General features: G+C 55.3%; 15 protein-coding genes across 15 annotated transcripts; 7 read left to right on the forward strand and 8 right to left on the reverse strand.

Annotated features, from left to right (window-relative positions):
- Positions 1 to 1,165: 1,165 nt before the first annotated feature.
- LOC117006295 (scale keratin-like) lies at positions 1,166 to 1,531 on the reverse strand. The gene has a single exon (XM_033078672.2). The coding sequence runs from the start codon at positions 1,529 to 1,531 to the stop codon at positions 1,166 to 1,168; it is 366 nt and encodes a 121-aa protein (XP_032934563.1).
- Positions 1,532 to 2,624: 1,093 nt separating this feature from the next.
- On the forward strand, positions 2,625 to 2,990 carry LOC117004710 (scale keratin-like). Its single transcript, XM_033075750.1, has one exon. It carries the CDS (start codon positions 2,625 to 2,627, stop codon positions 2,988 to 2,990), a length of 366 nt encoding a protein of 121 aa, XP_032931641.1.
- A 1,844-nt stretch (positions 2,991 to 4,834) lies between these two features.
- On the reverse strand, positions 4,835 to 5,200 carry LOC117006274 (scale keratin-like). The gene has a single exon (XM_033078653.2). It carries the CDS (start codon positions 5,198 to 5,200, stop codon positions 4,835 to 4,837), a length of 366 nt encoding a protein of 121 aa, XP_032934544.1.
- A 1,093-nt stretch (positions 5,201 to 6,293) lies between these two features.
- Positions 6,294 to 6,659, forward strand: LOC117004699 (scale keratin-like). The gene has a single exon (XM_033075724.1). The coding sequence runs from the start codon at positions 6,294 to 6,296 to the stop codon at positions 6,657 to 6,659; it is 366 nt and encodes a 121-aa protein (XP_032931615.1).
- A 1,844-nt stretch (positions 6,660 to 8,503) lies between these two features.
- On the reverse strand, positions 8,504 to 8,869 carry LOC117006285 (scale keratin-like). Its single transcript, XM_033078662.2, has one exon. The coding sequence runs from the start codon at positions 8,867 to 8,869 to the stop codon at positions 8,504 to 8,506; it is 366 nt and encodes a 121-aa protein (XP_032934553.1).
- Positions 8,870 to 9,962: 1,093 nt separating this feature from the next.
- On the forward strand, positions 9,963 to 10,328 carry LOC117004886 (scale keratin-like). Its single transcript, XM_033076023.1, has one exon. It carries the CDS (start codon positions 9,963 to 9,965, stop codon positions 10,326 to 10,328), a length of 366 nt encoding a protein of 121 aa, XP_032931914.1.
- Positions 10,329 to 12,172: 1,844 nt separating this feature from the next.
- On the reverse strand, positions 12,173 to 12,538 carry LOC117006591 (scale keratin-like). Its single transcript, XM_033079125.2, has one exon. It carries the CDS (start codon positions 12,536 to 12,538, stop codon positions 12,173 to 12,175), a length of 366 nt encoding a protein of 121 aa, XP_032935016.1.
- Positions 12,539 to 13,631: 1,093 nt separating this feature from the next.
- Positions 13,632 to 13,997, forward strand: LOC117004873 (scale keratin-like). The gene has a single exon (XM_033075997.1). It carries the CDS (start codon positions 13,632 to 13,634, stop codon positions 13,995 to 13,997), a length of 366 nt encoding a protein of 121 aa, XP_032931888.1.
- Positions 13,998 to 15,841: 1,844 nt separating this feature from the next.
- LOC117007295 (scale keratin-like) lies at positions 15,842 to 16,207 on the reverse strand. The gene has a single exon (XM_033080326.2). It carries the CDS (start codon positions 16,205 to 16,207, stop codon positions 15,842 to 15,844), a length of 366 nt encoding a protein of 121 aa, XP_032936217.1.
- Positions 16,208 to 17,300: 1,093 nt separating this feature from the next.
- LOC117004879 (scale keratin-like) lies at positions 17,301 to 17,666 on the forward strand. Its single transcript, XM_033076011.1, has one exon. The coding sequence runs from the start codon at positions 17,301 to 17,303 to the stop codon at positions 17,664 to 17,666; it is 366 nt and encodes a 121-aa protein (XP_032931902.1).
- Positions 17,667 to 19,510: 1,844 nt separating this feature from the next.
- Positions 19,511 to 19,876, reverse strand: LOC117007756 (scale keratin-like). The gene has a single exon (XM_033081090.2). It carries the CDS (start codon positions 19,874 to 19,876, stop codon positions 19,511 to 19,513), a length of 366 nt encoding a protein of 121 aa, XP_032936981.1.
- A 1,093-nt stretch (positions 19,877 to 20,969) lies between these two features.
- Positions 20,970 to 21,335, forward strand: LOC117004851 (scale keratin-like). The gene has a single exon (XM_033075977.1). It carries the CDS (start codon positions 20,970 to 20,972, stop codon positions 21,333 to 21,335), a length of 366 nt encoding a protein of 121 aa, XP_032931868.1.
- Positions 21,336 to 23,179: 1,844 nt separating this feature from the next.
- Positions 23,180 to 23,545, reverse strand: LOC117009150 (scale keratin-like). Its single transcript, XM_033083387.1, has one exon. It carries the CDS (start codon positions 23,543 to 23,545, stop codon positions 23,180 to 23,182), a length of 366 nt encoding a protein of 121 aa, XP_032939278.1.
- A 1,093-nt stretch (positions 23,546 to 24,638) lies between these two features.
- On the forward strand, positions 24,639 to 25,004 carry LOC117004862 (scale keratin-like). The gene has a single exon (XM_033075988.1). It carries the CDS (start codon positions 24,639 to 24,641, stop codon positions 25,002 to 25,004), a length of 366 nt encoding a protein of 121 aa, XP_032931879.1.
- Positions 25,005 to 26,849: 1,845 nt separating this feature from the next.
- On the reverse strand, positions 26,850 to 27,215 carry LOC117009141 (scale keratin-like). Its single transcript, XM_033083375.1, has one exon. The coding sequence runs from the start codon at positions 27,213 to 27,215 to the stop codon at positions 26,850 to 26,852; it is 366 nt and encodes a 121-aa protein (XP_032939266.1).
- Positions 27,216 to 27,505: the final 290 nt, after the last annotated feature.

Genomic DNA, 27,505 nt, shown 5'->3' on the forward strand with positions numbered 1-27,505 from the left:
TACAGCAGCTCCACATACCACTGACTCCTTCTTTCACTCTCCATGACGGCCCAAACTCAAGCTGGAACTTTCCTGGCTGCCTAACCCTGACTGTCCCTCACACATCATCTTCTCACCGTATCTGGCCCTTACAAGACTGCACATCCCTTACCTTGTCGCACCACAGCCAGCAGATTCCTTCTCTTACTCCAGCAGACTCTCATTCTCATGCTCCAAATGCAAGTGCCTGTACCTAGCGGCCAGCTAACCCACTCCTTCATATCCGCCAAACTGATTGGCCACACACAGGTGTTTTCACTCCTCAGCAATCAGTACAGTTGCAGTCATTGGAAAGGCCTCCCTCCTGCATTATCCTTTTAGCCTAGCTCCCCACACGAGAAGAAGAAGGACAAGATGAAGGGGAAGAAAGTGATGAAGAAGGAGAAGATGAGAAACAAAGAGAATGAGATCTATAAAGAAGGAAGACAAAGACAGAGAAAGGGAAAAGGAAGGACTTGATGACAATGAAATTTGTCAATGCACATGGCATAGAAAGGGAGAAGCCTCTTTCTCATTTCTGTCCCTGGTCCTTTAGCAGAGCCACGGTGGCACAGAGGGCCTGGAGCTGTAGCAGCCTTTGCCCCTGGAGAGCTCCCAGCCCCGGGGCCACACCTGTTGCTAGCACTACTGCACACGTGCAAGAGCTCCTGGTCTCATGGTCTACAATCAGTGAGATCCAGCTGTTCTCAGACAGAGTGCTTGGAGCTCCTTCCCCTTCTCCATCTCAGCCTCATTCCCAGAGCTCTCCTTCATATCCTTCCACCTGTGCATTAATTCCATTTTTCTCTCCAGTTTAACCAACTCTTTCCACTTTCCTCTTCCTTTTACCGTTCCCTTCCACTTCATTTTCAGTACTCCCAGTATCAGCTTTTGCCCCCCACTCTTGCATCTCCCCCATCTCCGGGGCTGAAAGGACGTTAGAAAAGGAGGCAAAGAGACAGGAAGTGGATGCAGGAAATCTTTATTGTACCAAGCAGGACAGGAGAGGAGGGAAGAGGGACAGTGGGCAGAACCCAGGCAGGCCGGGTGTCATGGGCTGCAGAAGGCCAGGGCAGCTTGTGCAGAGCTCAATTTCTCCATGCTGGGCTGAGGCGGCTGCAAGGAATGGGGCTGGGCTGTGGTGGCTCTAGCAGGGCCCGCAGGTGTCCCAGAGCTTCTTGCTGTAGCGGGGCAGGGCGCAAGGGCTGTAGGCGGGAGCAGCGCAGGCTCTGCCAAAGGTGCAGAGGCCACCCGAGGCCTGGGTGGCGCCGGCGCCGTAGAGGCCGCCCAGCCCCAGGGAGCCGCCAAAGGCCGGTGCTCCAGAGGAGCCCACCACGGCTTGCTGGGGGAAGGAGGTGAGGATGGGGCCGGGGAAGGTGACCACCACGGGGGGCGGCTGGATCAAGGCAGACGAGTCGGGACACTGGCGGGCGCACAGCTCGTTGCAGCTCTCAGCGATGGGCTGGGGCACAGCCACGCTGGTTTTTGGGGTGCACACATCGTAGCAGGACATCTTGGAGAGGGATGTGAGGGTGCTCTGCAAGAGATGGTAGCCATGGCAGGAGAGCAGCAGAGACAGCACCCAAGCTACAGGGGCTGTGACTGGAGCCGGCTGTCACAGGCAGAAGCGCTCATCCACTTACCCTTTTTCCTCAGGAGGAGAAGATGGCCAGGTGAGTGTTTGGCCCAGTCTGGCCCAGGCAGCGCTTTTATAGAAGCCCCAGCATTGCTCAGCTCCAGCCAGGCCAATTTGCAGAGAAGACACTCCCTGCAGTTGGTGCTTCTGCTACTGACACCACTGATGTGCAACCGCTGCCCCTGCTTGAATCAGCATCCCCTAGTTATCACCCCAGCACCTCCCAGTGACCAAGCCATCGTATCCTTCCTGCCATGTCAGATGCTTGATAGCCAGGATGCCAGACAGGAATGGGCTCCAGGAAGGCCTTTAAAGGTCCTAAGGGTTGGGGCAGGTCTGGAATCAGGCTGGGCCAGGCGGACATCTCTCCTCCTTGTTCCATGTATAGATCAGGAAGGACACAAGAGGTGTGTTGCTGCCAAGGTAAAAGAGTTTCCTGGGCACTGACTCCAGGCAAATGGCGTCTGGTTCTGCTGTGCTCTCCTGTAATGAACAGGTCACGTCCAAGGTGCAGGCTCTTGGCACACCTTCCAGAGACGCTCCAGCTTCTGTCACGTGTTAATGGAGCCCATTCCTGTGTGCCATCCCTGGTATCAATATCTGACGTGGCAGGAAGGAAAGATGGCTTGGGCAAAGGGAGGGGCTTGGTGACACCTGTGGGATGCTGATTCAGGGATGGGCAGTGGCCACACATCACTGCTGTCAGCATCAGCAGGGAGTATCCACTGTGCAGATTGGGCTGGCTGGAGCTGAGCAATGCTGGGGCTGCTATAAAAGCCCTGCCTGGGCCAGACTGGGCCATACACTCACCTGGCCACCTTCTCCTCCTAGAGGACAAGGGTAAGTGTGCGAGTGCCTCTGCCCGCGGCCCTCTGCTCCAGCATTGGCTCCTGTGGCTTGCATGCTGCCTTGGCTGCTGTCCTGCCACGACCGCCCTCTTTTGCAGAGCACACTCGCATCGCTCTCCAAGATGTCCTGCTATGACCTGTGCACCCCAAAAACCAGCGTGGCTGTGCCCCAGCCCATCGCTGAGAGCTGCAACGAGCTGTGCGCCCGCCAGTGTCCCGACTCGTCTGCCTTGATCCAGCCGCCCCCCGTGGTGGTCACCTTCCCCGGCCCCATCCTCACCTCCTTCCCCCAGCAAGCCGTGGTGGGCTCCTCTGGAGCACCGGCCTTTGGCGGCTCCCTGGGGCTGGGCGGCCTCTACGGCGCCGGCGCCACCCAGGCCTCGGGTGGCCTCTGCACCTTTGGCAGAGCCTGCGCTGCTCCCGCCTACAGCCCTTGCGCCCTGCCCCGCTACAGCAAGAAGCTCTGGGACACCTGCGGGCCCTGCTAGAGCCACCACAGCCCAGCCCAAACCCCTGCAGCCGCCTCAGCCCTGCATGGAGAAGTTGAACTGTGCACAATCTGCCCTGGCCTCCTGTAGCCCGTGATACCTAACCTGTCTTTGGCTTGCTCCCCTTCCCTCTCCCCTCCTCTTCTGCCCTTCTTGGTACAATAAAGTTTTCCTGCATCCAATTCCTATCTCTTTTTTGCATGACCATCCCAGGCATGGGTAGTTGCAAGAGTGGGAGAGGAAATAGTGATGCAGGGAGGGCCTGAGGAAATGGAAAATTGAAAGGGAAACAGAAAATAGAGCAGAGAATAGGAGAGTGAACATTAATGTGGAGATGTAAATGAAATCAGAATGTTAATTGAATCAAAAGATAGAGAATATTTGGAAGGGGTTGGGGGAGTAGAAGGACAATGAAGAAAAGCAGAAGTAAAAACTAATGAGATTGAGGATAAGAAATAGGAGGACAAGAACGTTCAATTATTACGTTGAGATGGACTCACCTGCTATCAACAACAGCCCTTTAACTGGGATCACCAACAGTCCTTTTGTAGCAACCTCTATATTCCGTCTTTATAAACTTTATTCTTTGTAACTCTTTTTCCTTCTTCCATTGACCTCTTTCAGACAACTCTGGCTTCATTTTTTATAGGCAGCTTCACACAGTGCTGATTCTTTCTCTTACAGCAGCTCCACATACCACTGACTCCTTCTTTCACTCTCCATGACGGCCCAAACTCAAGCTGGAACTTTCCTGGCTGCCTAACCCTGACTGTCCCTCACACATCATCTTCTCACCGTATCTGGCCCTTACAAGACTGCACATCCCTTACCTTGTCGCACCACAGCCAGCAGATTCCTTCTCTTACTCCAGCAGACTCTCATTCTCATGCTCCAAATGCAAGTGCCTGTACCTAGCGGCCAGCTAACCCACTCCTTCATATCCGCCAAACTGATTGGCCACACACAGGTGTTTTCACTCCTCAGCAATCAGTACAGTTGCAGTCATTGGAAAGGCCTCCCTCCTGCATTATCCTTTTAGCCTAGCTCCCCACACGAGAAGAAGAAGGACAAGATGAAGGGGAAGAAAGTGATGAAGAAGGAGAAGATGAGAAACAAAGAGAATGAGATCTATAAAGAAGGAAGACAAAGACAGAGAAAGGGAAAAGGAAGGACTTGATGACAATGAAATTTGTCAATGCACATGGCATAGAAAGGGAGAAGCCTCTTTCTCATTTCTGTCCCTGGTCCTTTAGCAGAGCCACGGTGGCACAGAGGGCCTGGAGCTGTAGCAGCCTTTGCCCCTGGAGAGCTCCCAGCCCCGGGGCCACACCTGTTGCTAGCACTACTGCACACGTGCAAGAGCTCCTGGTCTCATGGTCTACAATCAGTGAGATCCGGCTGTTCTCAGACAGAGTGCTTGGAGCTCCTTCCCCTTCTCCATCTCAGCCTCATTCCCAGAGCTCTCCTTCATATCCTTCCACCTGTGCATTAATTCCATTTTTCTCTCCAGTTTAACCAACTCTTTCCACTTTCCTCTTCCTTTTACCGTTCCCTTCCACTTCATTTTCAGTACTCCCAGTATCAGCTTTTGCCCCCCACTCTTGCATCTCCCCCATCTCCGGGGCTGAAAGGACGTTAGAAAAGGAGGCAAAGAGACAGGAAGTGGATGCAGGAAATCTTTATTGTACCAAGCAGGACAGGAGAGGAGGGAAGAGGGACAGTGGGCAGAACCCAGGCAGGCCGGGTGTCATGGGCTGCAGAAGGCCAGGGCAGCTTGTGCAGAGCTCAATTTCTCCATGCTGGGCTGAGGCGGCTGCAAGGAATGGGGCTGGGCTGTGGTGGCTCTAGCAGGGCCCGCAGGTGTCCCAGAGCTTCTTGCTGTAGCGGGGCAGGGCGCAAGGGCTGTAGGCGGGAGCAGCGCAGGCTCTGCCAAAGGTGCAGAGGCCACCCGAGGCCTGGGTGGCGCCGGCGCCGTAGAGGCCGCCCAGCCCCAGGGAGCCGCCAAAGGCCGGTGCTCCAGAGGAGCCCACCACGGCTTGCTGGGGGAAGGAGGTGAGGATGGGGCCGGGGAAGGTGACCACCACGGGGGGCGGCTGGATCAAGGCAGACGAGTCGGGACACTGGCGGGCGCACAGCTCGTTGCAGCTCTCAGCGATGGGCTGGGGCACAGCCACGCTGGTTTTTGGGGTGCACACATCGTAGCAGGACATCTTGGAGAGGGATGTGAGGGTGCTCTGCAAGAGATGGTAGCCATGGCAGGAGAGCAGCAGAGACAGCACCCAAGCTACAGGGGCTGTGACTGGAGCCGGCTGTCACAGGCAGAAGCGCTCATCCACTTACCCTTTTTCCTCAGGAGGAGAAGATGGCCAGGTGAGTGTTTGGCCCAGTCTGGCCCAGGCAGCGCTTTTATAGAAGCCCCAGCATTGCTCAGCTCCAGCCAGGCCAATTTGCAGAGAAGACACTCCCTGCAGTTGGTGCTTCTGCTACTGACACCACTGATGTGCAACCGCTGCCCCTGCTTGAATCAGCATCCCCTAGTTATCACCCCAGCACCTCCCAGTGACCAAGCCATCGTATCCTTCCTGCCACGTCAGATGCTTGATAGCCAGGATGCCAGACAGGAATGGGCTCCAGGAAGGCCTTTAAAGGTCCTAAGGGTTGGGGCAGGTCTGGAATCAGGCTGGGCCAGGCGGACATCTCTCCTCCTTGTTCCATGTATAGATCAGGAAGGACACAAGAGGTATGTTGCTGCCAAGGTAAAAGAGTTTCCTGGGCACTGACTCCAGGCAAATGGCGTCTGGTTCTGCTGTGCTCTCCTGTAATGAACAGGTCACGTCCAAGGTGCAGGCTCTTGGCACACCTTCCAGAGACGCTCCAGCTTCTGTCACGTGTTAATGGAGCCCATTCCTGTGTGCCATCCCTGGTATCAATATCTGACGTGGCAGGAAGGAAAGATGGCTTGGGCAAAGGGAGGGGCTTGGTGACACCTGTGGGATGCTGATTCAGGGATGGGCAGTGGCCACACATCACTGCTGTCAGCATCAGCAGGGAGTATCCACTGTGCAGATTGGGCTGGCTGGAGCTGAGCAATGCTGGGGCTGCTATAAAAGCCCTGCCTGGGCCAGACTGGGCCATACACTCACCTGGCCACCTTCTCCTCCTAGAGGACAAGGGTAAGTGTGCGAGTGCCTCTGCCCGCGGCCCTCTGCTCCAGCATTGGCTCCTGTGGCTTGCATGCTGCCTTGGCTGCTGTCCTGCCACGACCGCCCTCTTTTGCAGAGCACACTCGCATCGCTCTCCAAGATGTCCTGCTATGACCTGTGCACCCCAAAAACCAGCGTGGCTGTGCCCCAGCCCATCGCTGAGAGCTGCAACGAGCTGTGCGCCCGCCAGTGTCCCGACTCGTCTGCCTTGATCCAGCCGCCCCCCGTGGTGGTCACCTTCCCCGGCCCCATCCTCACCTCCTTCCCCCAGCAAGCCGTGGTGGGCTCCTCTGGAGCACCGGCCTTTGGCGGCTCCCTGGGGCTGGGCGGCCTCTACGGCGCCGGCGCCACCCAGGCCTCGGGTGGCCTCTGCACCTTTGGCAGAGCCTGCGCTGCTCCCGCCTACAGCCCTTGCGCCCTGCCCCGCTACAGCAAGAAGCTCTGGGACACCTGCGGGCCCTGCTAGAGCCACCACAGCCCAGCCCAAACCCCTGCAGCCGCCTCAGCCCTGCATGGAGAAGTTGAACTGTGCACAATCTGCCCTGGCCTCCTGTAGCCCGTGATACCTAACCTGTCTTTGGCTTGCTCCCCTTCCCTCTCCCCTCCTCTTCTGCCCTTCTTGGTACAATAAAGTTTTCCTGCATCCAATTCCTATCTCTTTTTTGCATGACCATCCCAGGCATGGGTAGTTGCAAGAGTGGGAGAGGAAATAGTGATGCAGGGAGGGCCTGAGGAAATGGAAAATTGAAAGGGAAACAGAAAATAGAGCAGAGAATAGGAGAGTGAACATTAATGTGGAGATGTAAATGAAATCAGAATGTTAATTGAATCAAAAGATAGAGAATATTTGGAAGGGGTTGGGGGAGTAGAAGGACAATGAAGAAAAGCAGAAGTAAAAACTAATGAGATTGAGGATAAGAAATAGGAGGACAAGAACGTTCAATTATTACGTTGAGATGGACTCACCTGCTATCAACAACAGCCCTTTAACTGGGATCACCAACAGTCCTTTTGTAGCAACCTCTATATTCCGTCTTTATAAACTTTATTCTTTGTAACTCTTTTTCCTTCTTCCATTGACCTCTTTCAGACAACTCTGGCTTCATTTTTTATAGGCAGCTTCACACAGTGCTGATTCTTTCTCTTACAGCAGCTCCACATACCACTGACTCCTTCTTTCACTCTCCATGACGGCCCAAACTCAAGCTGGAACTTTCCTGGCTGCCTAACCCTGACTGTCCCTCACACATCATCTTCTCACCGTATCTGGCCCTTACAAGACTGCACATCCCTTACCTTGTCGCACCACAGCCAGCAGATTCCTTCTCTTACTCCAGCAGACTCTCATTCTCATGCTCCAAATGCAAGTGCCTGTACCTAGCGGCCAGCTAACCCACTCCTTCATATCCGCCAAACTGATTGGCCACACACAGGTGTTTTCACTCCTCAGCAATCAGTACAGTTGCAGTCATTGGAAAGGCCTCCCTCCTGCATTATCCTTTTAGCCTAGCTCCCCACACGAGAAGAAGAAGGACAAGATGAAGGGGAAGAAAGTGATGAAGAAGGAGAAGATGAGAAACAAAGAGAATGAGATCTATAAAGAAGGAAGACAAAGACAGAGAAAGGGAAAAGGAAGGACTTGATGACAATGAAATTTGTCAATGCACATGGCATAGAAAGGGAGAAGCCTCTTTCTCATTTCTGTCCCTGGTCCTTTAGCAGAGCCACGGTGGCACAGAGGGCCTGGAGCTGTAGCAGCCTTTGCCCCTGGAGAGCTCCCAGCCCCGGGGCCACACCTGTTGCTAGCACTACTGCACACGTGCAAGAGCTCCTGGTCTCATGGTCTACAATCAGTGAGATCCGGCTGTTCTCAGACAGAGTGCTTGGAGCTCCTTCCCCTTCTCCATCTCAGCCTCATTCCCAGAGCTCTCCTTCATATCCTTCCACCTGTGCATTAATTCCATTTTTCTCTCCAGTTTAACCAACTCTTTCCACTTTCCTCTTCCTTTTACCGTTCCCTTCCACTTCATTTTCAGTACTCCCAGTATCAGCTTTTGCCCCCCACTCTTGCATCTCCCCCATCTCCGGGGCTGAAAGGACGTTAGAAAAGGAGGCAAAGAGACAGGAAGTGGATGCAGGAAATCTTTATTGTACCAAGCAGGACAGGAGAGGAGGGAAGAGGGACAGTGGGCAGAACCCAGGCAGGCCGGGTGTCATGGGCTGCAGAAGGCCAGGGCAGCTTGTGCAGAGCTCAATTTCTCCATGCTGGGCTGAGGCGGCTGCAAGGAATGGGGCTGGGCTGTGGTGGCTCTAGCAGGGCCCGCAGGTGTCCCAGAGCTTCTTGCTGTAGCGGGGCAGGGCGCAAGGGCTGTAGGCGGGAGCAGCGCAGGCTCTGCCAAAGGTGCAGAGGCCACCCGAGGCCTGGGTGGCGCCGGCGCCGTAGAGGCCGCCCAGCCCCAGGGAGCCGCCAAAGGCCGGTGCTCCAGAGGAGCCCACCACGGCTTGCTGGGGGAAGGAGGTGAGGATGGGGCCGGGGAAGGTGACCACCACGGGGGGCGGCTGGATCAAGGCAGACGAGTCGGGACACTGGCGGGCGCACAGCTCGTTGCAGCTCTCAGCGATGGGCTGGGGCACAGCCACGCTGGTTTTTGGGGTGCACACATCGTAGCAGGACATCTTGGAGAGGGATGTGAGGGTGCTCTGCAAGAGATGGTAGCCATGGCAGGAGAGCAGCAGAGACAGCACCCAAGCTACAGGGGCTGTGACTGGAGCCGGCTGTCACAGGCAGAAGCGCTCATCCACTTACCCTTTTTCCTCAGGAGGAGAAGATGGCCAGGTGAGTGTTTGGCCCAGTCTGGCCCAGGCAGCGCTTTTATAGAAGCCCCAGCATTGCTCAGCTCCAGCCAGGCCAATTTGCAGAGAAGACACTCCCTGCAGTTGGTGCTTCTGCTACTGACACCACTGATGTGCAACCGCTGCCCCTGCTTGAATCAGCATCCCCTAGTTATCACCCCAGCACCTCCCAGTGACCAAGCCATCGTATCCTTCCTGCCACGTCAGATGCTTGATAGCCAGGATGCCAGACAGGAATGGGCTCCAGGAAGGCCTTTAAAGGTCCTAAGGGTTGGGGCAGGTCTGGAATCAGGCTGGGCCAGGCGGACATCTCTCCTCCTTGTTCCATGTATAGATCAGGAAGGACACAAGAGGTGTGTTGCTGCCAAGGTAAAAGAGTTTCCTGGGCACTGACTCCAGGCAAATGGCGTCTGGTTCTGCTGTGCTCTCCTGTAATGAACAGGTCACGTCCAAGGTGCAGGCTCTTGGCACACCTTCCAGAGACGCTCCAGCTTCTGTCACGTGTTAATGGAGCCCATTCCTGTGTGCCATCCCTGGTATCAATATCTGACGTGGCAGGAAGGAAAGATGGCTTGGGCAAAGGGAGGGGCTTGGTGACACCTGTGGGATGCTGATTCAGGGATGGGCAGTGGCCACACATCACTGCTGTCAGCATCAGCAGGGAGTATCCACTGTGCAGATTGGGCTGGCTGGAGCTGAGCAATGCTGGGGCTGCTATAAAAGCCCTGCCTGGGCCAGACTGGGCCATACACTCACCTGGCCACCTTCTCCTCCTAGAGGACAAGGGTAAGTGTGCGAGTGCCTCTGCCCGCGGCCCTCTGCTCCAGCATTGGCTCCTGTGGCTTGCATGCTGCCTTGGCTGCTGTCCTGCCACGACCGCCCTCTTTTGCAGAGCACACTCGCATCGCTCTCCAAGATGTCCTGCTATGACCTGTGCACCCCAAAAACCAGCGTGGCTGTGCCCCAGCCCATCGCTGAGAGCTGCAACGAGCTGTGCGCCCGCCAGTGTCCCGACTCGTCTGCCTTGATCCAGCCGCCCCCCGTGGTGGTCACCTTCCCCGGCCCCATCCTCACCTCCTTCCCCCAGCAAGCCGTGGTGGGCTCCTCTGGAGCACCGGCCTTTGGCGGCTCCCTGGGGCTGGGCGGCCTCTACGGCGCCGGCGCCACCCAGGCCTCGGGTGGCCTCTGCACCTTTGGCAGAGCCTGCGCTGCTCCCGCCTACAGCCCTTGCGCCCTGCCCCGCTACAGCAAGAAGCTCTGGGACACCTGCGGGCCCTGCTAGAGCCACCACAGCCCAGCCCAAACCCCTGCAGCCGCCTCAGCCCTGCATGGAGAAGTTGAACTGTGCACAATCTGCCCTGGCCTCCTGTAGCCCGTGATACCTAACCTGTCTTTGGCTTGCTCCCCTTCCCTCTCCCCTCCTCTTCTGCCCTTCTTGGTACAATAAAGTTTTCCTGCATCCAATTCCTATCTCTTTTTTGCATGACCATCCCAGGCATGGGTAGTTGCAAGAGTGGGAGAGGAAATAGTGATGCAGGGAGGGCCTGAGGAAATGGAAAATTGAAAGGGAAACAGAAAATAGAGCAGAGAATAGGAGAGTGAACATTAATGTGGAGATGTAAATGAAATCAGAATGTTAATTGAATCAAAAGATAGAGAATATTTGGAAGGGGTTGGGGGAGTAGAAGGACAATGAAGAAAAGCAGAAGTAAAAACTAATGAGATTGAGGATAAGAAATAGGAGGACAAGAACGTTCAATTATTACGTTGAGATGGACTCACCTGCTATCAACAACAGCCCTTTAACTGGGATCACCAACAGTCCTTTTGTAGCAACCTCTATATTCCGTCTTTATAAACTTTATTCTTTGTAACTCTTTTTCCTTCTTCCATTGACCTCTTTCAGACAACTCTGGCTTCATTTTTTATAGGCAGCTTCACACAGTGCTGATTCTTTCTCTTACAGCAGCTCCACATACCACTGACTCCTTCTTTCACTCTCCATGACGGCCCAAACTCAAGCTGGAACTTTCCTGGCTGCCTAACCCTGACTGTCCCTCACACATCATCTTCTCACCGTATCTGGCCCTTACAAGACTGCACATCCCTTACCTTGTCGCACCACAGCCAGCAGATTCCTTCTCTTACTCCAGCAGACTCTCATTCTCATGCTCCAAATGCAAGTGCCTGTACCTAGCGGCCAGCTAACCCACTCCTTCATATCCGCCAAACTGATTGGCCACACACAGGTGTTTTCACTCCTCAGCAATCAGTACAGTTGCAGTCATTGGAAAGGCCTCCCTCCTGCATTATCCTTTTAGCCTAGCTCCCCACACGAGAAGAAGAAGGACAAGATGAAGGGGAAGAAAGTGATGAAGAAGGAGAAGATGAGAAACAAAGAGAATGAGATCTATAAAGAAGGAAGACAAAGACAGAGAAAGGGAAAAGGAAGGACTTGATGACAATGAAATTTGTCAATGCACATGGCATAGAAAGGGAGAAGCCTCTTTCTCATTTCTGTCCCTGGTCCTTTAGCAGAGCCACGGTGGCACAGAGGGCCTGGAGCTGTAGCAGCCTTTGCCCCTGGAGAGCTCCCAGCCCCGGGGCCACACCTGTTGCTAGCACTACTGCACACGTGCAAGAGCTCCTGGTCTCATGGTCTACAATCAGTGAGATCCGGCTGTTCTCAGACAGAGTGCTTGGAGCTCCTTCCCCTTCTCCATCTCAGCCTCATTCCCAGAGCTCTCCTTCATATCCTTCCACCTGTGCATTAATTCCATTTTTCTCTCCAGTTTAACCAACTCTTTCCACTTTCCTCTTCCTTTTACCGTTCCCTTCCACTTCATTTTCAGTACTCCCAGTATCAGCTTTTGCCCCCCACTCTTGCATCTCCCCCATCTCCGGGGCTGAAAGGACGTTAGAAAAGGAGGCAAAGAGACAGGAAGTGGATGCAGGAAATCTTTATTGTACCAAGCAGGACAGGAGAGGAGGGAAGAGGGACAGTGGGCAGAACCCAGGCAGGCCGGGTGTCATGGGCTGCAGAAGGCCAGGGCAGCTTGTGCAGAGCTCAATTTCTCCATGCTGGGCTGAGGCGGCTGCAAGGAATGGGGCTGGGCTGTGGTGGCTCTAGCAGGGCCCGCAGGTGTCCCAGAGCTTCTTGCTGTAGCGGGGCAGGGCGCAAGGGCTGTAGGCGGGAGCAGCGCAGGCTCTGCCAAAGGTGCAGAGGCCACCCGAGGCCTGGGTGGCGCCGGCGCCGTAGAGGCCGCCCAGCCCCAGGGAGCCGCCAAAGGCCGGTGCTCCAGAGGAGCCCACCACGGCTTGCTGGGGGAAGGAGGTGAGGATGGGGCCGGGGAAGGTGACCACCACGGGGGGCGGCTGGATCAAGGCAGACGAGTCGGGACACTGGCGGGCGCACAGCTCGTTGCAGCTCTCAGCGATGGGCTGGGGCACAGCCACGCTGGTTTTTGGGGTGCACACATCGTAGCAGGACATCTTGGAGAGGGATGTGAGGGTGCTCTGCAAGAGATGGTAGCCATGGCAGGAGAGCAGCAGAGACAGCACCCAAGCTACAGGGGCTGTGACTGGAGCCGGCTGTCACAGGCAGAAGCGCTCATCCACTTACCCTTTTTCCTCAGGAGGAGAAGATGGCCAGGTGAGTGTTTGGCCCAGTCTGGCCCAGGCAGCGCTTTTATAGAAGCCCCAGCATTGCTCAGCTCCAGCCAGGCCAATTTGCAGAGAAGACACTCCCTGCAGTTGGTGCTTCTGCTACTGACACCACTGATGTGCAACCGCTGCCCCTGCTTGAATCAGCATCCCCTAGTTATCACCCCAGCACCTCCCAGTGACCAAGCCATCGTATCCTTCCTGCCACGTCAGATGCTTGATAGCCAGGATGCCAGACAGGAATGGGCTCCAGGAAGGCCTTTAAAGGTCCTAAGGGTTGGGGCAGGTCTGGAATCAGGCTGGGCCAGGCGGACATCTCTCCTCCTTGTTCCATGTATAGATCAGGAAGGACACAAGAGGTGTGTTGCTGCCAAGGTAAAAGAGTTTCCTGGGCACTGACTCCAGGCAAATGGCGTCTGGTTCTGCTGTGCTCTCCTGTAATGAACAGGTCACGTCCAAGGTGCAGGCTCTTGGCACACCTTCCAGAGACGCTCCAGCTTCTGTCACGTGTTAATGGAGCCCATTCCTGTGTGCCATCCCTGGTATCAATATCTGACGTGGCAGGAAGGAAAGATGGCTTGGGCAAAGGGAGGGGCTTGGTGACACCTGTGGGATGCTGATTCAGGGATGGGCAGTGGCCACACATCACTGCTGTCAGCATCAGCAGGGAGTATCCACTGTGCAGATTGGGCTGGCTGGAGCTGAGCAATGCTGGGGCTGCTATAAAAGCCCTGCCTGGGCCAGACTGGGCCATACACTCACCTGGCCACCTTCTCCTCCTAGAGGACAAGGGTAAGTGTGCGAGTGCCTCTGCCCGCGGCCCTCTGCTCCAGCATTGGCTCCTGTGGCTTGCATGCTGCCTTGGCTGCTGTCCTGCCACGACCGCCCTCTTTTGCAGAGCACACTCGCATCGCTCTCCAAGATGTCCTGCTATGACCTGTGCACCCCAAAAACCAGCGTGGCTGTGCCCCAGCCCATCGCTGAGAGCTGCAACGAGCTGTGCGCCCGCCAGTGTCCCGACTCGTCTGCCTTGATCCAGCCGCCCCCCGTGGTGGTCACCTTCCCCGGCCCCATCCTCACCTCCTTCCCCCAGCAAGCCGTGGTGGGCTCCTCTGGAGCACCGGCCTTTGGCGGCTCCCTGGGGCTGGGCGGCCTCTACGGCGCCGGCGCCACCCAGGCCTCGGGTGGCCTCTGCACCTTTGGCAGAGCCTGCGCTGCTCCCGCCTACAGCCCTTGCGCCCTGCCCCGCTACAGCAAGAAGCTCTGGGACACCTGCGGGCCCTGCTAGAGCCACCACAGCCCAGCCCAAACCCCTGCAGCCGCCTCAGCCCTGCATGGAGAAGTTGAACTGTGCACAATCTGCCCTGGCCTCCTGTAGCCCGTGATACCTAACCTGTCTTTGGCTTGCTCCCCTTCCCTCTCCCCTCCTCTTCTGCCCTTCTTGGTACAATAAAGTTTTCCTGCATCCAATTCCTATCTCTTTTTTGCATGACCATCCCAGGCATGGGTAGTTGCAAGAGTGGGAGAGGAAATAGTGATGCAGGGAGGGCCTGAGGAAATGGAAAATTGAAAGGGAAACAGAAAATAGAGCAGAGAATAGGAGAGTGAACATTAATGTGGAGATGTAAATGAAATCAGAATGTTAATTGAATCAAAAGATAGAGAATATTTGGAAGGGGTTGGGGGAGTAGAAGGACAATGAAGAAAAGCAGAAGTAAAAACTAATGAGATTGAGGATAAGAAATAGGAGGACAAGAACGTTCAATTATTACGTTGAGATGGACTCACCTGCTATCAACAACAGCCCTTTAACTGGGATCACCAACAGTCCTTTTGTAGCAACCTCTATATTCCGTCTTTATAAACTTTATTCTTTGTAACTCTTTTTCCTTCTTCCATTGACCTCTTTCAGACAACTCTGGCTTCATTTTTTATAGGCAGCTTCACACAGTGCTGATTCTTTCTCTTACAGCAGCTCCACATACCACTGACTCCTTCTTTCACTCTCCATGACGGCCCAAACTCAAGCTGGAACTTTCCTGGCTGCCTAACCCTGACTGTCCCTCACACATCATCTTCTCACCGTATCTGGCCCTTACAAGACTGCACATCCCTTACCTTGTCGCACCACAGCCAGCAGATTCCTTCTCTTACTCCAGCAGACTCTCATTCTCATGCTCCAAATGCAAGTGCCTGTACCTAGCGGCCAGCTAACCCACTCCTTCATATCCGCCAAACTGATTGGCCACACACAGGTGTTTTCACTCCTCAGCAATCAGTACAGTTGCAGTCATTGGAAAGGCCTCCCTCCTGCATTATCCTTTTAGCCTAGCTCCCCACACGAGAAGAAGAAGGACAAGATGAAGGGGAAGAAAGTGATGAAGAAGGAGAAGATGAGAAACAAAGAGAATGAGATCTATAAAGAAGGAAGACAAAGACAGAGAAAGGGAAAAGGAAGGACTTGATGACAATGAAATTTGTCAATGCACATGGCATAGAAAGGGAGAAGCCTCTTTCTCATTTCTGTCCCTGGTCCTTTAGCAGAGCCACGGTGGCACAGAGGGCCTGGAGCTGTAGCAGCCTTTGCCCCTGGAGAGCTCCCAGCCCCGGGGCCACACCTGTTGCTAGCACTACTGCACACGTGCAAGAGCTCCTGGTCTCATGGTCTACAATCAGTGAGATCCGGCTGTTCTCAGACAGAGTGCTTGGAGCTCCTTCCCCTTCTCCATCTCAGCCTCATTCCCAGAGCTCTCCTTCATATCCTTCCACCTGTGCATTAATTCCATTTTTCTCTCCAGTTTAACCAACTCTTTCCACTTTCCTCTTCCTTTTACCGTTCCCTTCCACTTCATTTTCAGTACTCCCAGTATCAGCTTTTGCCCCCCACTCTTGCATCTCCCCCATCTCCGGGGCTGAAAGGACGTTAGAAAAGGAGGCAAAGAGACAGGAAGTGGATGCAGGAAATCTTTATTGTACCAAGCAGGACAGGAGAGGAGGGAAGAGGGACAGTGGGCAGAACCCAGGCAGGCCGGGTGTCATGGGCTGCAGAAGGCCAGGGCAGCTTGTGCAGAGCTCAATTTCTCCATGCTGGGCTGAGGCGGCTGCAAGGAATGGGGCTGGGCTGTGGTGGCTCTAGCAGGGCCCGCAGGTGTCCCAGAGCTTCTTGCTGTAGCGGGGCAGGGCGCAAGGGCTGTAGGCGGGAGCAGCGCAGGCTCTGCCAAAGGTGCAGAGGCCACCCGAGGCCTGGGTGGCGCCGGCGCCGTAGAGGCCGCCCAGCCCCAGGGAGCCGCCAAAGGCCGGTGCTCCAGAGGAGCCCACCACGGCTTGCTGGGGGAAGGAGGTGAGGATGGGGCCGGGGAAGGTGACCACCACGGGGGGCGGCTGGATCAAGGCAGACGAGTCGGGACACTGGCGGGCGCACAGCTCGTTGCAGCTCTCAGCGATGGGCTGGGGCACAGCCACGCTGGTTTTTGGGGTGCACACATCGTAGCAGGACATCTTGGAGAGGGATGTGAGGGTGCTCTGCAAGAGATGGTAGCCATGGCAGGAGAGCAGCAGAGACAGCACCCAAGCTACAGGGGCTGTGACTGGAGCCGGCTGTCACAGGCAGAAGCGCTCATCCACTTACCCTTTTTCCTCAGGAGGAGAAGATGGCCAGGTGAGTGTTTGGCCCAGTCTGGCCCAGGCAGCGCTTTTATAGAAGCCCCAGCATTGCTCAGCTCCAGCCAGGCCAATTTGCAGAGAAGACACTCCCTGCAGTTGGTGCTTCTGCTACTGACACCACTGATGTGCAACCGCTGCCCCTGCTTGAATCAGCATCCCCTAGTTATCACCCCAGCACCTCCCAGTGACCAAGCCATCGTATCCTTCCTGCCACGTCAGATGCTTGATAGCCAGGATGCCAGACAGGAATGGGCTCCAGGAAGGCCTTTAAAGGTCCTAAGGGTTGGGGCAGGTCTGGAATCAGGCTGGGCCAGGCGGACATCTCTCCTCCTTGTTCCATGTATAGATCAGGAAGGACACAAGAGGTGTGTTGCTGCCAAGGTAAAAGAGTTTCCTGGGCACTGACTCCAGGCAAATGGCGTCTGGTTCTGCTGTGCTCTCCTGTAATGAACAGGTCACGTCCAAGGTGCAGGCTCTTGGCACACCTTCCAGAGACGCTCCAGCTTCTGTCACGTGTTAATGGAGCCCATTCCTGTGTGCCATCCCTGGTATCAATATCTGACGTGGCAGGAAGGAAAGATGGCTTGGGCAAAGGGAGGGGCTTGGTGACACCTGTGGGATGCTGATTCAGGGATGGGCAGTGGCCACACATCACTGCTGTCAGCATCAGCAGGGAGTATCCACTGTGCAGATTGGGCTGGCTGGAGCTGAGCAATGCTGGGGCTGCTATAAAAGCCCTGCCTGGGCCAGACTGGGCCATACACTCACCTGGCCACCTTCTCCTCCTAGAGGACAAGGGTAAGTGTGCGAGTGCCTCTGCCCGCGGCCCTCTGCTCCAGCATTGGCTCCTGTGGCTTGCATGCTGCCTTGGCTGCTGTCCTGCCACGACCGCCCTCTTTTGCAGAGCACACTCGCATCGCTCTCCAAGATGTCCTGCTATGACCTGTGCACCCCAAAAACCAGCGTGGCTGTGCCCCAGCCCATCGCTGAGAGCTGCAACGAGCTGTGCGCCCGCCAGTGTCCCGACTCGTCTGCCTTGATCCAGCCGCCCCCCGTGGTGGTCACCTTCCCCGGCCCCATCCTCACCTCCTTCCCCCAGCAAGCCGTGGTGGGCTCCTCTGGAGCACCGGCCTTTGGCGGCTCCCTGGGGCTGGGCGGCCTCTACGGCGCCGGCGCCACCCAGGCCTCGGGTGGCCTCTGCACCTTTGGCAGAGCCTGCGCTGCTCCCGCCTACAGCCCTTGCGCCCTGCCCCGCTACAGCAAGAAGCTCTGGGACACCTGCGGGCCCTGCTAGAGCCACCACAGCCCAGCCCAAACCCCTGCAGCCGCCTCAGCCCTGCATGGAGAAGTTGAACTGTGCACAATCTGCCCTGGCCTCCTGTAGCCCGTGATACCTAACCTGTCTTTGGCTTGCTCCCCTTCCCTCTCCCCTCCTCTTCTGCCCTTCTTGGTACAATAAAGTTTTCCTGCATCCAATTCCTATCTCTTTTTTGCATGACCATCCCAGGCATGGGTAGTTGCAAGAGTGGGAGAGGAAATAGTGATGCAGGGAGGGCCTGAGGAAATGGAAAATTGAAAGGGAAACAGAAAATAGAGCAGAGAATAGGAGAGTGAACATTAATGTGGAGATGTAAATGAAATCAGAATGTTAATTGAATCAAAAGATAGAGAATATTTGGAAGGGGTTGGGGGAGTAGAAGGACAATGAAGAAAAGCAGAAGTAAAAACTAATGAGATTGAGGATAAGAAATAGGAGGACAAGAACGTTCAATTATTACGTTGAGATGGACTCACCTGCTATCAACAACAGCCCTTTAACTGGGATCACCAACAGTCCTTTTGTAGCAACCTCTATATTCCGTCTTTATAAACTTTATTCTTTGTAACTCTTTTTCCTTCTTCCATTGACCTCTTTCAGACAACTCTGGCTTCATTTTTTATAGGCAGCTTCACACAGTGCTGATTCTTTCTCTTACAGCAGCTCCACATACCACTGACTCCTTCTTTCACTCTCCATGACGGCCCAAACTCAAGCTGGAACTTTCCTGGCTGCCTAACCCTGACTGTCCCTCACACATCATCTTCTCACCGTATCTGGCCCTTACAAGACTGCACATCCCTTACCTTGTCGCACCACAGCCAGCAGATTCCTTCTCTTACTCCAGCAGACTCTCATTCTCATGCTCCAAATGCAAGTGCCTGTACCTAGCGGCCAGCTAACCCACTCCTTCATATCCGCCAAACTGATTGGCCACACACAGGTGTTTTCACTCCTCAGCAATCAGTACAGTTGCAGTCATTGGAAAGGCCTCCCTCCTGCATTATCCTTTTAGCCTAGCTCCCCACACGAGAAGAAGAAGGACAAGATGAAGGGGAAGAAAGTGATGAAGAAGGAGAAGATGAGAAACAAAGAGAATGAGATCTATAAAGAAGGAAGACAAAGACAGAGAAAGGGAAAAGGAAGGACTTGATGACAATGAAATTTGTCAATGCACATGGCATAGAAAGGGAGAAGCCTCTTTCTCATTTCTGTCCCTGGTCCTTTAGCAGAGCCACGGTGGCACAGAGGGCCTGGAGCTGTAGCAGCCTTTGCCCCTGGAGAGCTCCCAGCCCCGGGGCCACACCTGTTGCTAGCACTACTGCACACGTGCAAGAGCTCCTGGTCTCATGGTCTACAATCAGTGAGATCCGGCTGTTCTCAGACAGAGTGCTTGGAGCTCCTTCCCCTTCTCCATCTCAGCCTCATTCCCAGAGCTCTCCTTCATATCCTTCCACCTGTGCATTAATTCCATTTTTCTCTCCAGTTTAACCAACTCTTTCCACTTTCCTCTTCCTTTTACCGTTCCCTTCCACTTCATTTTCAGTACTCCCAGTATCAGCTTTTGCCCCCCACTCTTGCATCTCCCCCATCTCCGGGGCTGAAAGGACGTTAGAAAAGGAGGCAAAGAGACAGGAAGTGGATGCAGGAAATCTTTATTGTACCAAGCAGGACAGGAGAGGAGGGAAGAGGGACAGTGGGCAGAACCCAGGCAGGCCGGGTGTCATGGGCTGCAGAAGGCCAGGGCAGCTTGTGCAGAGCTCAATTTCTCCATGCTGGGCTGAGGCGGCTGCAAGGAATGGGGCTGGGCTGTGGTGGCTCTAGCAGGGCCCGCAGGTGTCCCAGAGCTTCTTGCTGTAGCGGGGCAGGGCGCAAGGGCTGTAGGCGGGAGCAGCGCAGGCTCTGCCAAAGGTGCAGAGGCCACCCGAGGCCTGGGTGGCGCCGGCGCCGTAGAGGCCGCCCAGCCCCAGGGAGCCGCCAAAGGCCGGTGCTCCAGAGGAGCCCACCACGGCTTGCTGGGGGAAGGAGGTGAGGATGGGGCCGGGGAAGGTGACCACCACGGGGGGCGGCTGGATCAAGGCAGACGAGTCGGGACACTGGCGGGCGCACAGCTCGTTGCAGCTCTCAGCGATGGGCTGGGGCACAGCCACGCTGGTTTTTGGGGTGCACACATCGTAGCAGGACATCTTGGAGAGGGATGTGAGGGTGCTCTGCAAGAGATGGTAGCCATGGCAGGAGAGCAGCAGAGACAGCACCCAAGCTACAGGGGCTGTGACTGGAGCCGGCTGTCACAGGCAGAAGCGCTCATCCACTTACCCTTTTTCCTCAGGAGGAGAAGATGGCCAGGTGAGTGTTTGGCCCAGTCTGGCCCAGGCAGCGCTTTTATAGAAGCCCCAGCATTGCTCAGCTCCAGCCAGGCCAATTTGCAGAGAAGACACTCCCTGCAGTTGGTGCTTCTGCTACTGACACCACTGATGTGCAACCGCTGCCCCTGCTTGAATCAGCATCCCCTAGTTATCACCCCAGCACCTCCCAGTGACCAAGCCATCGTATCCTTCCTGCCACGTCAGATGCTTGATAGCCAGGATGCCAGACAGGAATGGGCTCCAGGAAGGCCTTTAAAGGTCCTAAGGGTTGGGGCAGGTCTGGAATCAGGCTGGGCCAGGCGGACATCTCTCCTCCTTGTTCCATGTATAGATCAGGAAGGACACAAGAGGTGTGTTGCTGCCAAGGTAAAAGAGTTTCCTGGGCACTGACTCCAGGCAAATGGCGTCTGGTTCTGCTGTGCTCTCCTGTAATGAACAGGTCACGTCCAAGGTGCAGGCTCTTGGCACACCTTCCAGAGACGCTCCAGCTTCTGTCACGTGTTAATGGAGCCCATTCCTGTGTGCCATCCCTGGTATCAATATCTGACGTGGCAGGAAGGAAAGATGGCTTGGGCAAAGGGAGGGGCTTGGTGACACCTGTGGGATGCTGATTCAGGGATGGGCAGTGGCCACACATCACTGCTGTCAGCATCAGCAGGGAGTATCCACTGTGCAGATTGGGCTGGCTGGAGCTGAGCAATGCTGGGGCTGCTATAAAAGCCCTGCCTGGGCCAGACTGGGCCATACACTCACCTGGCCACCTTCTCCTCCTAGAGGACAAGGGTAAGTGTGCGAGTGCCTCTGCCCGCGGCCCTCTGCTCCAGCATTGGCTCCTGTGGCTTGCATGCTGCCTTGGCTGCTGTCCTGCCACGACCGCCCTCTTTTGCAGAGCACACTCGCATCGCTCTCCAAGATGTCCTGCTATGACCTGTGCACCCCAAAAACCAGCGTGGCTGTGCCCCAGCCCATCGCTGAGAGCTGCAACGAGCTGTGCGCCCGCCAGTGTCCCGACTCGTCTGCCTTGATCCAGCCGCCCCCCGTGGTGGTCACCTTCCCCGGCCCCATCCTCACCTCCTTCCCCCAGCAAGCCGTGGTGGGCTCCTCTGGAGCACCGGCCTTTGGCGGCTCCCTGGGGCTGGGCGGCCTCTACGGCGCCGGCGCCACCCAGGCCTCGGGTGGCCTCTGCACCTTTGGCAGAGCCTGCGCTGCTCCCGCCTACAGCCCTTGCGCCCTGCCCCGCTACAGCAAGAAGCTCTGGGACACCTGCGGGCCCTGCTAGAGCCACCACAGCCCAGCCCAAACCCCTGCAGCCGCCTCAGCCCTGCATGGAGAAGTTGAACTGTGCACAATCTGCCCTGGCCTCCTGTAGCCCGTGATACCTAACCTGTCTTTGGCTTGCTCCCCTTCCCTCTCCCCTCCTCTTCTGCCCTTCTTGGTACAATAAAGTTTTCCTGCATCCAATTCCTATCTCTTTTTTGCATGACCATCCCAGGCATGGGTAGTTGCAAGAGTGGGAGAGGAAATAGTGATGCAGGGAGGGCCTGAGGAAATGGAAAATTGAAAGGGAAACAGAAAATAGAGCAGAGAATAGGAGAGTGAACATTAATGTGGAGATGTAAATGAAATCAGAATGTTAATTGAATCAAAAGATAGAGAATATTTGGAAGGGGTTGGGGGAGTAGAAGGACAATGAAGAAAAGCAGAAGTAAAAACTAATGAGATTGAGGATAAGAAATAGGAGGACAAGAACGTTCAATTATTACGTTGAGATGGACTCACCTGCTATCAACAACAGCCCTTTAACTGGGATCACCAACAGTCCTTTTGTAGCAACCTCTATATTCCGTCTTTATAAACTTTATTCTTTGTAACTCTTTTTCCTTCTTCCATTGACCTCTTTCAGACAACTCTGGCTTCATTTTTTATAGGCAGCTTCACACAGTGCTGATTCTTTCTCTTACAGCAGCTCCACATACCACTGACTCCTTCTTTCACTCTCCATGACGGCCCAAACTCAAGCTGGAACTTTCCTGGCTGCCTAACCCTGACTGTCCCTCACACATCATCTTCTCACCGTATCTGGCCCTTACAAGACTGCACATCCCTTACCTTGTCGCACCACAGCCAGCAGATTCCTTCTCTTACTCCAGCAGACTCTCATTCTCATGCTCCAAATGCAAGTGCCTGTACCTAGCGGCCAGCTAACCCACTCCTTCATATCCGCCAAACTGATTGGCCACACACAGGTGTTTTCACTCCTCAGCAATCAGTACAGTTGCAGTCATTGGAAAGGCCTCCCTCCTGCATTATCCTTTTAGCCTAGCTCCCCACACGAGAAGAAGAAGGACAAGATGAAGGGGAAGAAAGTGATGAAGAAGGAGAAGATGAGAAACAAAGAGAATGAGATCTATAAAGAAGGAAGACAAAGACAGAGAAAGGGAAAAGGAAGGACTTGATGACAATGAAATTTGTCAATGCACATGGCATAGAAAGGGAGAAGCCTCTTTCTCATTTCTGTCCCTGGTCCTTTAGCAGAGCCACGGTGGCACAGAGGGCCTGGAGCTGTAGCAGCCTTTGCCCCTGGAGAGCTCCCAGCCCCGGGGCCACACCTGTTGCTAGCACTACTGCACACGTGCAAGAGCTCCTGGTCTCATGGTCTACAATCAGTGAGATCCGGCTGTTCTCAGACAGAGTGCTTGGAGCTCCTTCCCCTTCTCCATCTCAGCCTCATTCCCAGAGCTCTCCTTCATATCCTTCCACCTGTGCATTAATTCCATTTTTCTCTCCAGTTTAACCAACTCTTTCCACTTTCCTCTTCCTTTTACCGTTCCCTTCCACTTCATTTTCAGTACTCCCAGTATCAGCTTTTGCCCCCCACTCTTGCATCTCCCCCATCTCCGGGGCTGAAAGGACGTTAGAAAAGGAGGCAAAGAGACAGGAAGTGGATGCAGGAAATCTTTATTGTACCAAGCAGGACAGGAGAGGAGGGAAGAGGGACAGTGGGCAGAACCCAGGCAGGCCGGGTGTCATGGGCTGCAGAAGGCCAGGGCAGCTTGTGCAGAGCTCAATTTCTCCATGCTGGGCTGAGGCGGCTGCAAGGAATGGGGCTGGGCTGTGGTGGCTCTAGCAGGGCCCGCAGGTGTCCCAGAGCTTCTTGCTGTAGCGGGGCAGGGCGCAAGGGCTGTAGGCGGGAGCAGCGCAGGCTCTGCCAAAGGTGCAGAGGCCACCCGAGGCCTGGGTGGCGCCGGCGCCGTAGAGGCCGCCCAGCCCCAGGGAGCCGCCAAAGGCCGGTGCTCCAGAGGAGCCCACCACGGCTTGCTGGGGGAAGGAGGTGAGGATGGGGCCGGGGAAGGTGACCACCACGGGGGGCGGCTGGATCAAGGCAGACGAGTCGGGACACTGGCGGGCGCACAGCTCGTTGCAGCTCTCAGCGATGGGCTGGGGCACAGCCACGCTGGTTTTTGGGGTGCACACATCGTAGCAGGACATCTTGGAGAGGGATGTGAGGGTGCTCTGCAAGAGATGGTAGCCATGGCAGGAGAGCAGCAGAGACAGCACCCAAGCTACAGGGGCTGTGACTGGAGCCGGCTGTCACAGGCAGAAGCGCTCATCCACTTACCCTTTTTCCTCAGGAGGAGAAGATGGCCAGGTGAGTGTTTGGCCCAGTCTGGCCCAGGCAGCGCTTTTATAGAAGCCCCAGCATTGCTCAGCTCCAGCCAGGCCAATTTGCAGAGAAGACACTCCCTGCAGTTGGTGCTTCTGCTACTGACACCACTGATGTGCAACCGCTGCCCCTGCTTGAATCAGCATCCCCTAGTTATCACCCCAGCACCTCCCAGTGACCAAGCCATCGTATCCTTCCTGCCACGTCAGATGCTTGATAGCCAGGATGCCAGACAGGAATGGGCTCCAGGAAGGCCTTTAAAGGTCCTAAGGGTTGGGGCAGGTCTGGAATCAGGCTGGGCCAGGTGGACATCTCTCCTCCTTGTTCCATGTATAGATCAGGAAGGACACAAGAGGTGTGTTGCTGCCAAGGTAAAAGAGTTTCCTGGGCACTGACTCCAGGCAAATGGCGTCTGGTTCTGCTGTGCTCTCCTGTAATGAACAGGTCACGTCCAAGGTGCAGGCTCTTGGCACACCTTCCAGAGACGCTCCAGCTTCTGTCACGTGTTAATGGAGCCCATTCCTGTGTGCCATCCCTGGTATCAATATCTGACGTGGCAGGAAGGAAAGATGGCTTGGGCAAAGGGAGGGGCTTGGTGACACCTGTGGGATGCTGATTCAGGGATGGGCAGTGGCCACACATCACTGCTGTCAGCATCAGCAGGGAGTATCCACTGTGCAGATTGGGCTGGCTGGAGCTGAGCAATGCTGGGGCTGCTATAAAAGCCCTGCCTGGGCCAGACTGGGCCATACACTCACCTGGCCACCTTCTCCTCCTAGAGGACAAGGGTAAGTGTGCGAGTGCCTCTGCCCGCGGCCCTCTGCTCCAGCATTGGCTCCTGTGGCTTGCATGCTGCCTTGGCTGCTGTCCTGCCACGACCGCCCTCTTTTGCAGAGCACACTCGCATCGCTCTCCAAGATGTCCTGCTATGACCTGTGCACCCCAAAAACCAGCGTGGCTGTGCCCCAGCCCATCGCTGAGAGCTGCAACGAGCTGTGCGCCCGCCAGTGCCCCGACTCGTCTGCCTTGATCCAGCCGCCCCCCGTGGTGGTCACCTTCCCCGGCCCCATCCTCACCTCCTTCCCCCAGCAAGCCGTGGTGGGCTCCTCTGGAGCACCGGCCTTTGGCGGCTCCCTGGGGCTGGGCGGCCTCTACGGCGCCGGCGCCACCCAGGCCTCGGGTGGCCTCTGCACCTTTGGCAGAGCCTGCGCTGCTCCCGCCTACAGCCCTTGCGCCCTGCCCCGCTACAGCAAGAAGCTCTGGGACACCTGTGGGCCCTGCTAGAGCCACCACAGCCCAGCCCAAACCCCTGCAGCCGCCTCAGCCCTGCATGGAGAAGTTGAACTGTGCACAATCTGCCCTGGCCTCCTGTAGCCCGTGATACCTAACCTGTCTTTGGCTTGCTCCCCTTCCCTCTCCCCTCCTCTTCTGCCCTTCTTGGTACAATAAAGTTTTCCTGCATCCAATTCCTATCTCTTTTTTGCATGACCATCCCAGGCATGGGTAGTTGCAAGAGTGGGAGAGGAAATAGTGATGCAGGGAGGGCCTGAGGAAATGGAAAATTGAAAGGGAAACAGAAAATAGAGCAGAGAATAGGAGAGTGAACATTAATGTGGAGATGTAAATGAAATCAGAATGTTAATTGAATCAAAAGATAGAGAATATTTGGAAGGGGTTGGGGGAGTAGAAGGACAATGAAGAAAAGCAGAAGTAAAAACTAATGAGATTGAGGATAAGAAATAGGAGGACAAGAACGTTCAATTATTACGTTGAGATGGACTCACCTGCTATCAACAACAGCCCTTTAACTGGGATCACCAACAGTCCTTTTGTAGCAACCTCTATATTCCGTCTTTATAAACTTTATTCTTTGTAACTCTTTTTCCTTCTTCCATTGACCTCTTTCAGACAACTCTGGCTTCATTTTTTATAGGCAGCTTCACACAGTGCTGATTCTTTCTCTTACAGCAGCTCCACATACCACTGACTCCTTCTTTCACTCTCCATGACGGCCCAAACTCAAGCTGGAACTTTCCTGGCTGCCTAACCCTGACTGTCCCTCACACATCATCTTCTCACCTGTATCTGGCCCTTACAAGACTGCACATCCCTTACCTTGTCGCACCACAGCCAGCAGATTCCTTCTCTTACTCCAGCAGACTCTCATTCTCATGCTCCAAATGCAAGTGCCTGTACCTAGCGGCCAGCTAACCCACTCCTTCATATCCGCCAAACTGATTGGCCACACACAGGTGTTTTCACTCCTCAGCAATCAGTACAGTTGCAGTCATTGGAAAGGCCTCCCTCCTGCATTATCCTTTTAGCCTAGCTCCCCACACGAGAAGAAGAAGGACAAGATGAAGGGGAAGAAAGTGATGAAGAAGGAGAAGATGAGAAACAAAGAGAATGAGATCTATAAAGAAGGAAGACAAAGACAGAGAAAGGGAAAAGGAAGGACTTGATGACAATGAAATTTGTCAATGCACATGGCATAGAAAGGGAGAAGCCTCTTTCTCATTTCTGTCCCTGGTCCTTTAGCAGAGCCACGGTGGCACAGAGGGCCTGGAGCTGTAGCAGCCTTTGCCCCTGGAGAGCTCCCAGCCCCGGGGCCACACCTGTTGCTAGCACTACTGCACACGTGCAAGAGCTCCTGGTCTCATGGTCTACAATCAGTGAGATCCGGCTGTTCTCAGACAGAGTGCTTGGAGCTCCTTCCCCTTCTCCATCTCAGCCTCATTCCCAGAGCTCTCCTTCATATCCTTCCACCTGTGCATTAATTCCATTTTTCTCTCCAGTTTAACCAACTCTTTCCACTTTCCTCTTCCTTTTACCGTTCCCTTCCACTTCATTTTCAGTACTCCCAGTATCAGCTTTTGCCCCCCACTCTTGCATCTCCCCCATCTCCGGGGCTGAAAGGACGTTAGAAAAGGAGGCAAAGAGACAGGAAGTGGATGCAGGAAATCTTTATTGTACCAAGCAGGACAGGAGAGGAGGGAAGAGGGACAGTGGGCAGAACCCAGGCAGGCCGGGTGTCATGGGCTGCAGAAGGCCAGGGCAGCTTGTGCAGAGCTCAATTTCTCCATGCTGGGCTGAGGCGGCTGCAAGGAATGGGGCTGGGCTGTGGTGGCTCTAGCAGGGCCCGCAGGTGTCCCAGAGCTTCTTGCTGTAGCGGGGCAGGGCGCAAGGGCTGTAGGCGGGAGCAGCACAGGCTCTGCCAAAGGTGCAGAGGCCACCCGAGGCCTGGGTGGCGCCGGCGCCGTAGAGGCCGCCCAGCCCCAGGGAGCCGCCAAAGGCCGGTGCTCCAGAGGAGCCCACCACGGCTTGCTGGGGGAAGGAGGTGAGGATGGGGCCGGGGAAGGTGACCACCACGGGGGGCGGCTGGATCAAGGCAGACGAGTCGGGGCACTGGCGGGCGCACAGCTCGTTGCAGCTCTCAGCGATGGGCTGGGGCACAGCGACGCTGGTTTTTGGGGTGCACACATCGTAGCAGGACATCTTGGAGAGGGATGTGAGGGTGCTCTGCAAGAGATGGTAGCCATGGCAGGAGAGCAGCAGAGACAGCACCCAAGCTACAGGGGCTGTGACTGGAGCCGGCTGTCACAGGCAGAAGCGCTCATCCACTTACCCTTTTTCCTCAGGAGGAGAAGATGGCCAGGTGAGTGTTTGGCCCAGTCTGGCCCAGGCAGCGCTTTTATAGAAGCCCCAGCATTGCTCAGCTCCAGCCAGGCCAATTTGCAGAGAAGACACTCCCTGCAGTTGGTGCTTCTGCTACTGACACCACTGAT

Source organism: Catharus ustulatus, chromosome 1 (genome assembly GCF_009819885.2).
Source record: "Catharus ustulatus isolate bCatUst1 chromosome 1, bCatUst1.pri.v2, whole genome shotgun sequence".
NCBI lineage: Eukaryota > Metazoa > Chordata > Aves > Passeriformes > Turdidae > Catharus > Catharus ustulatus.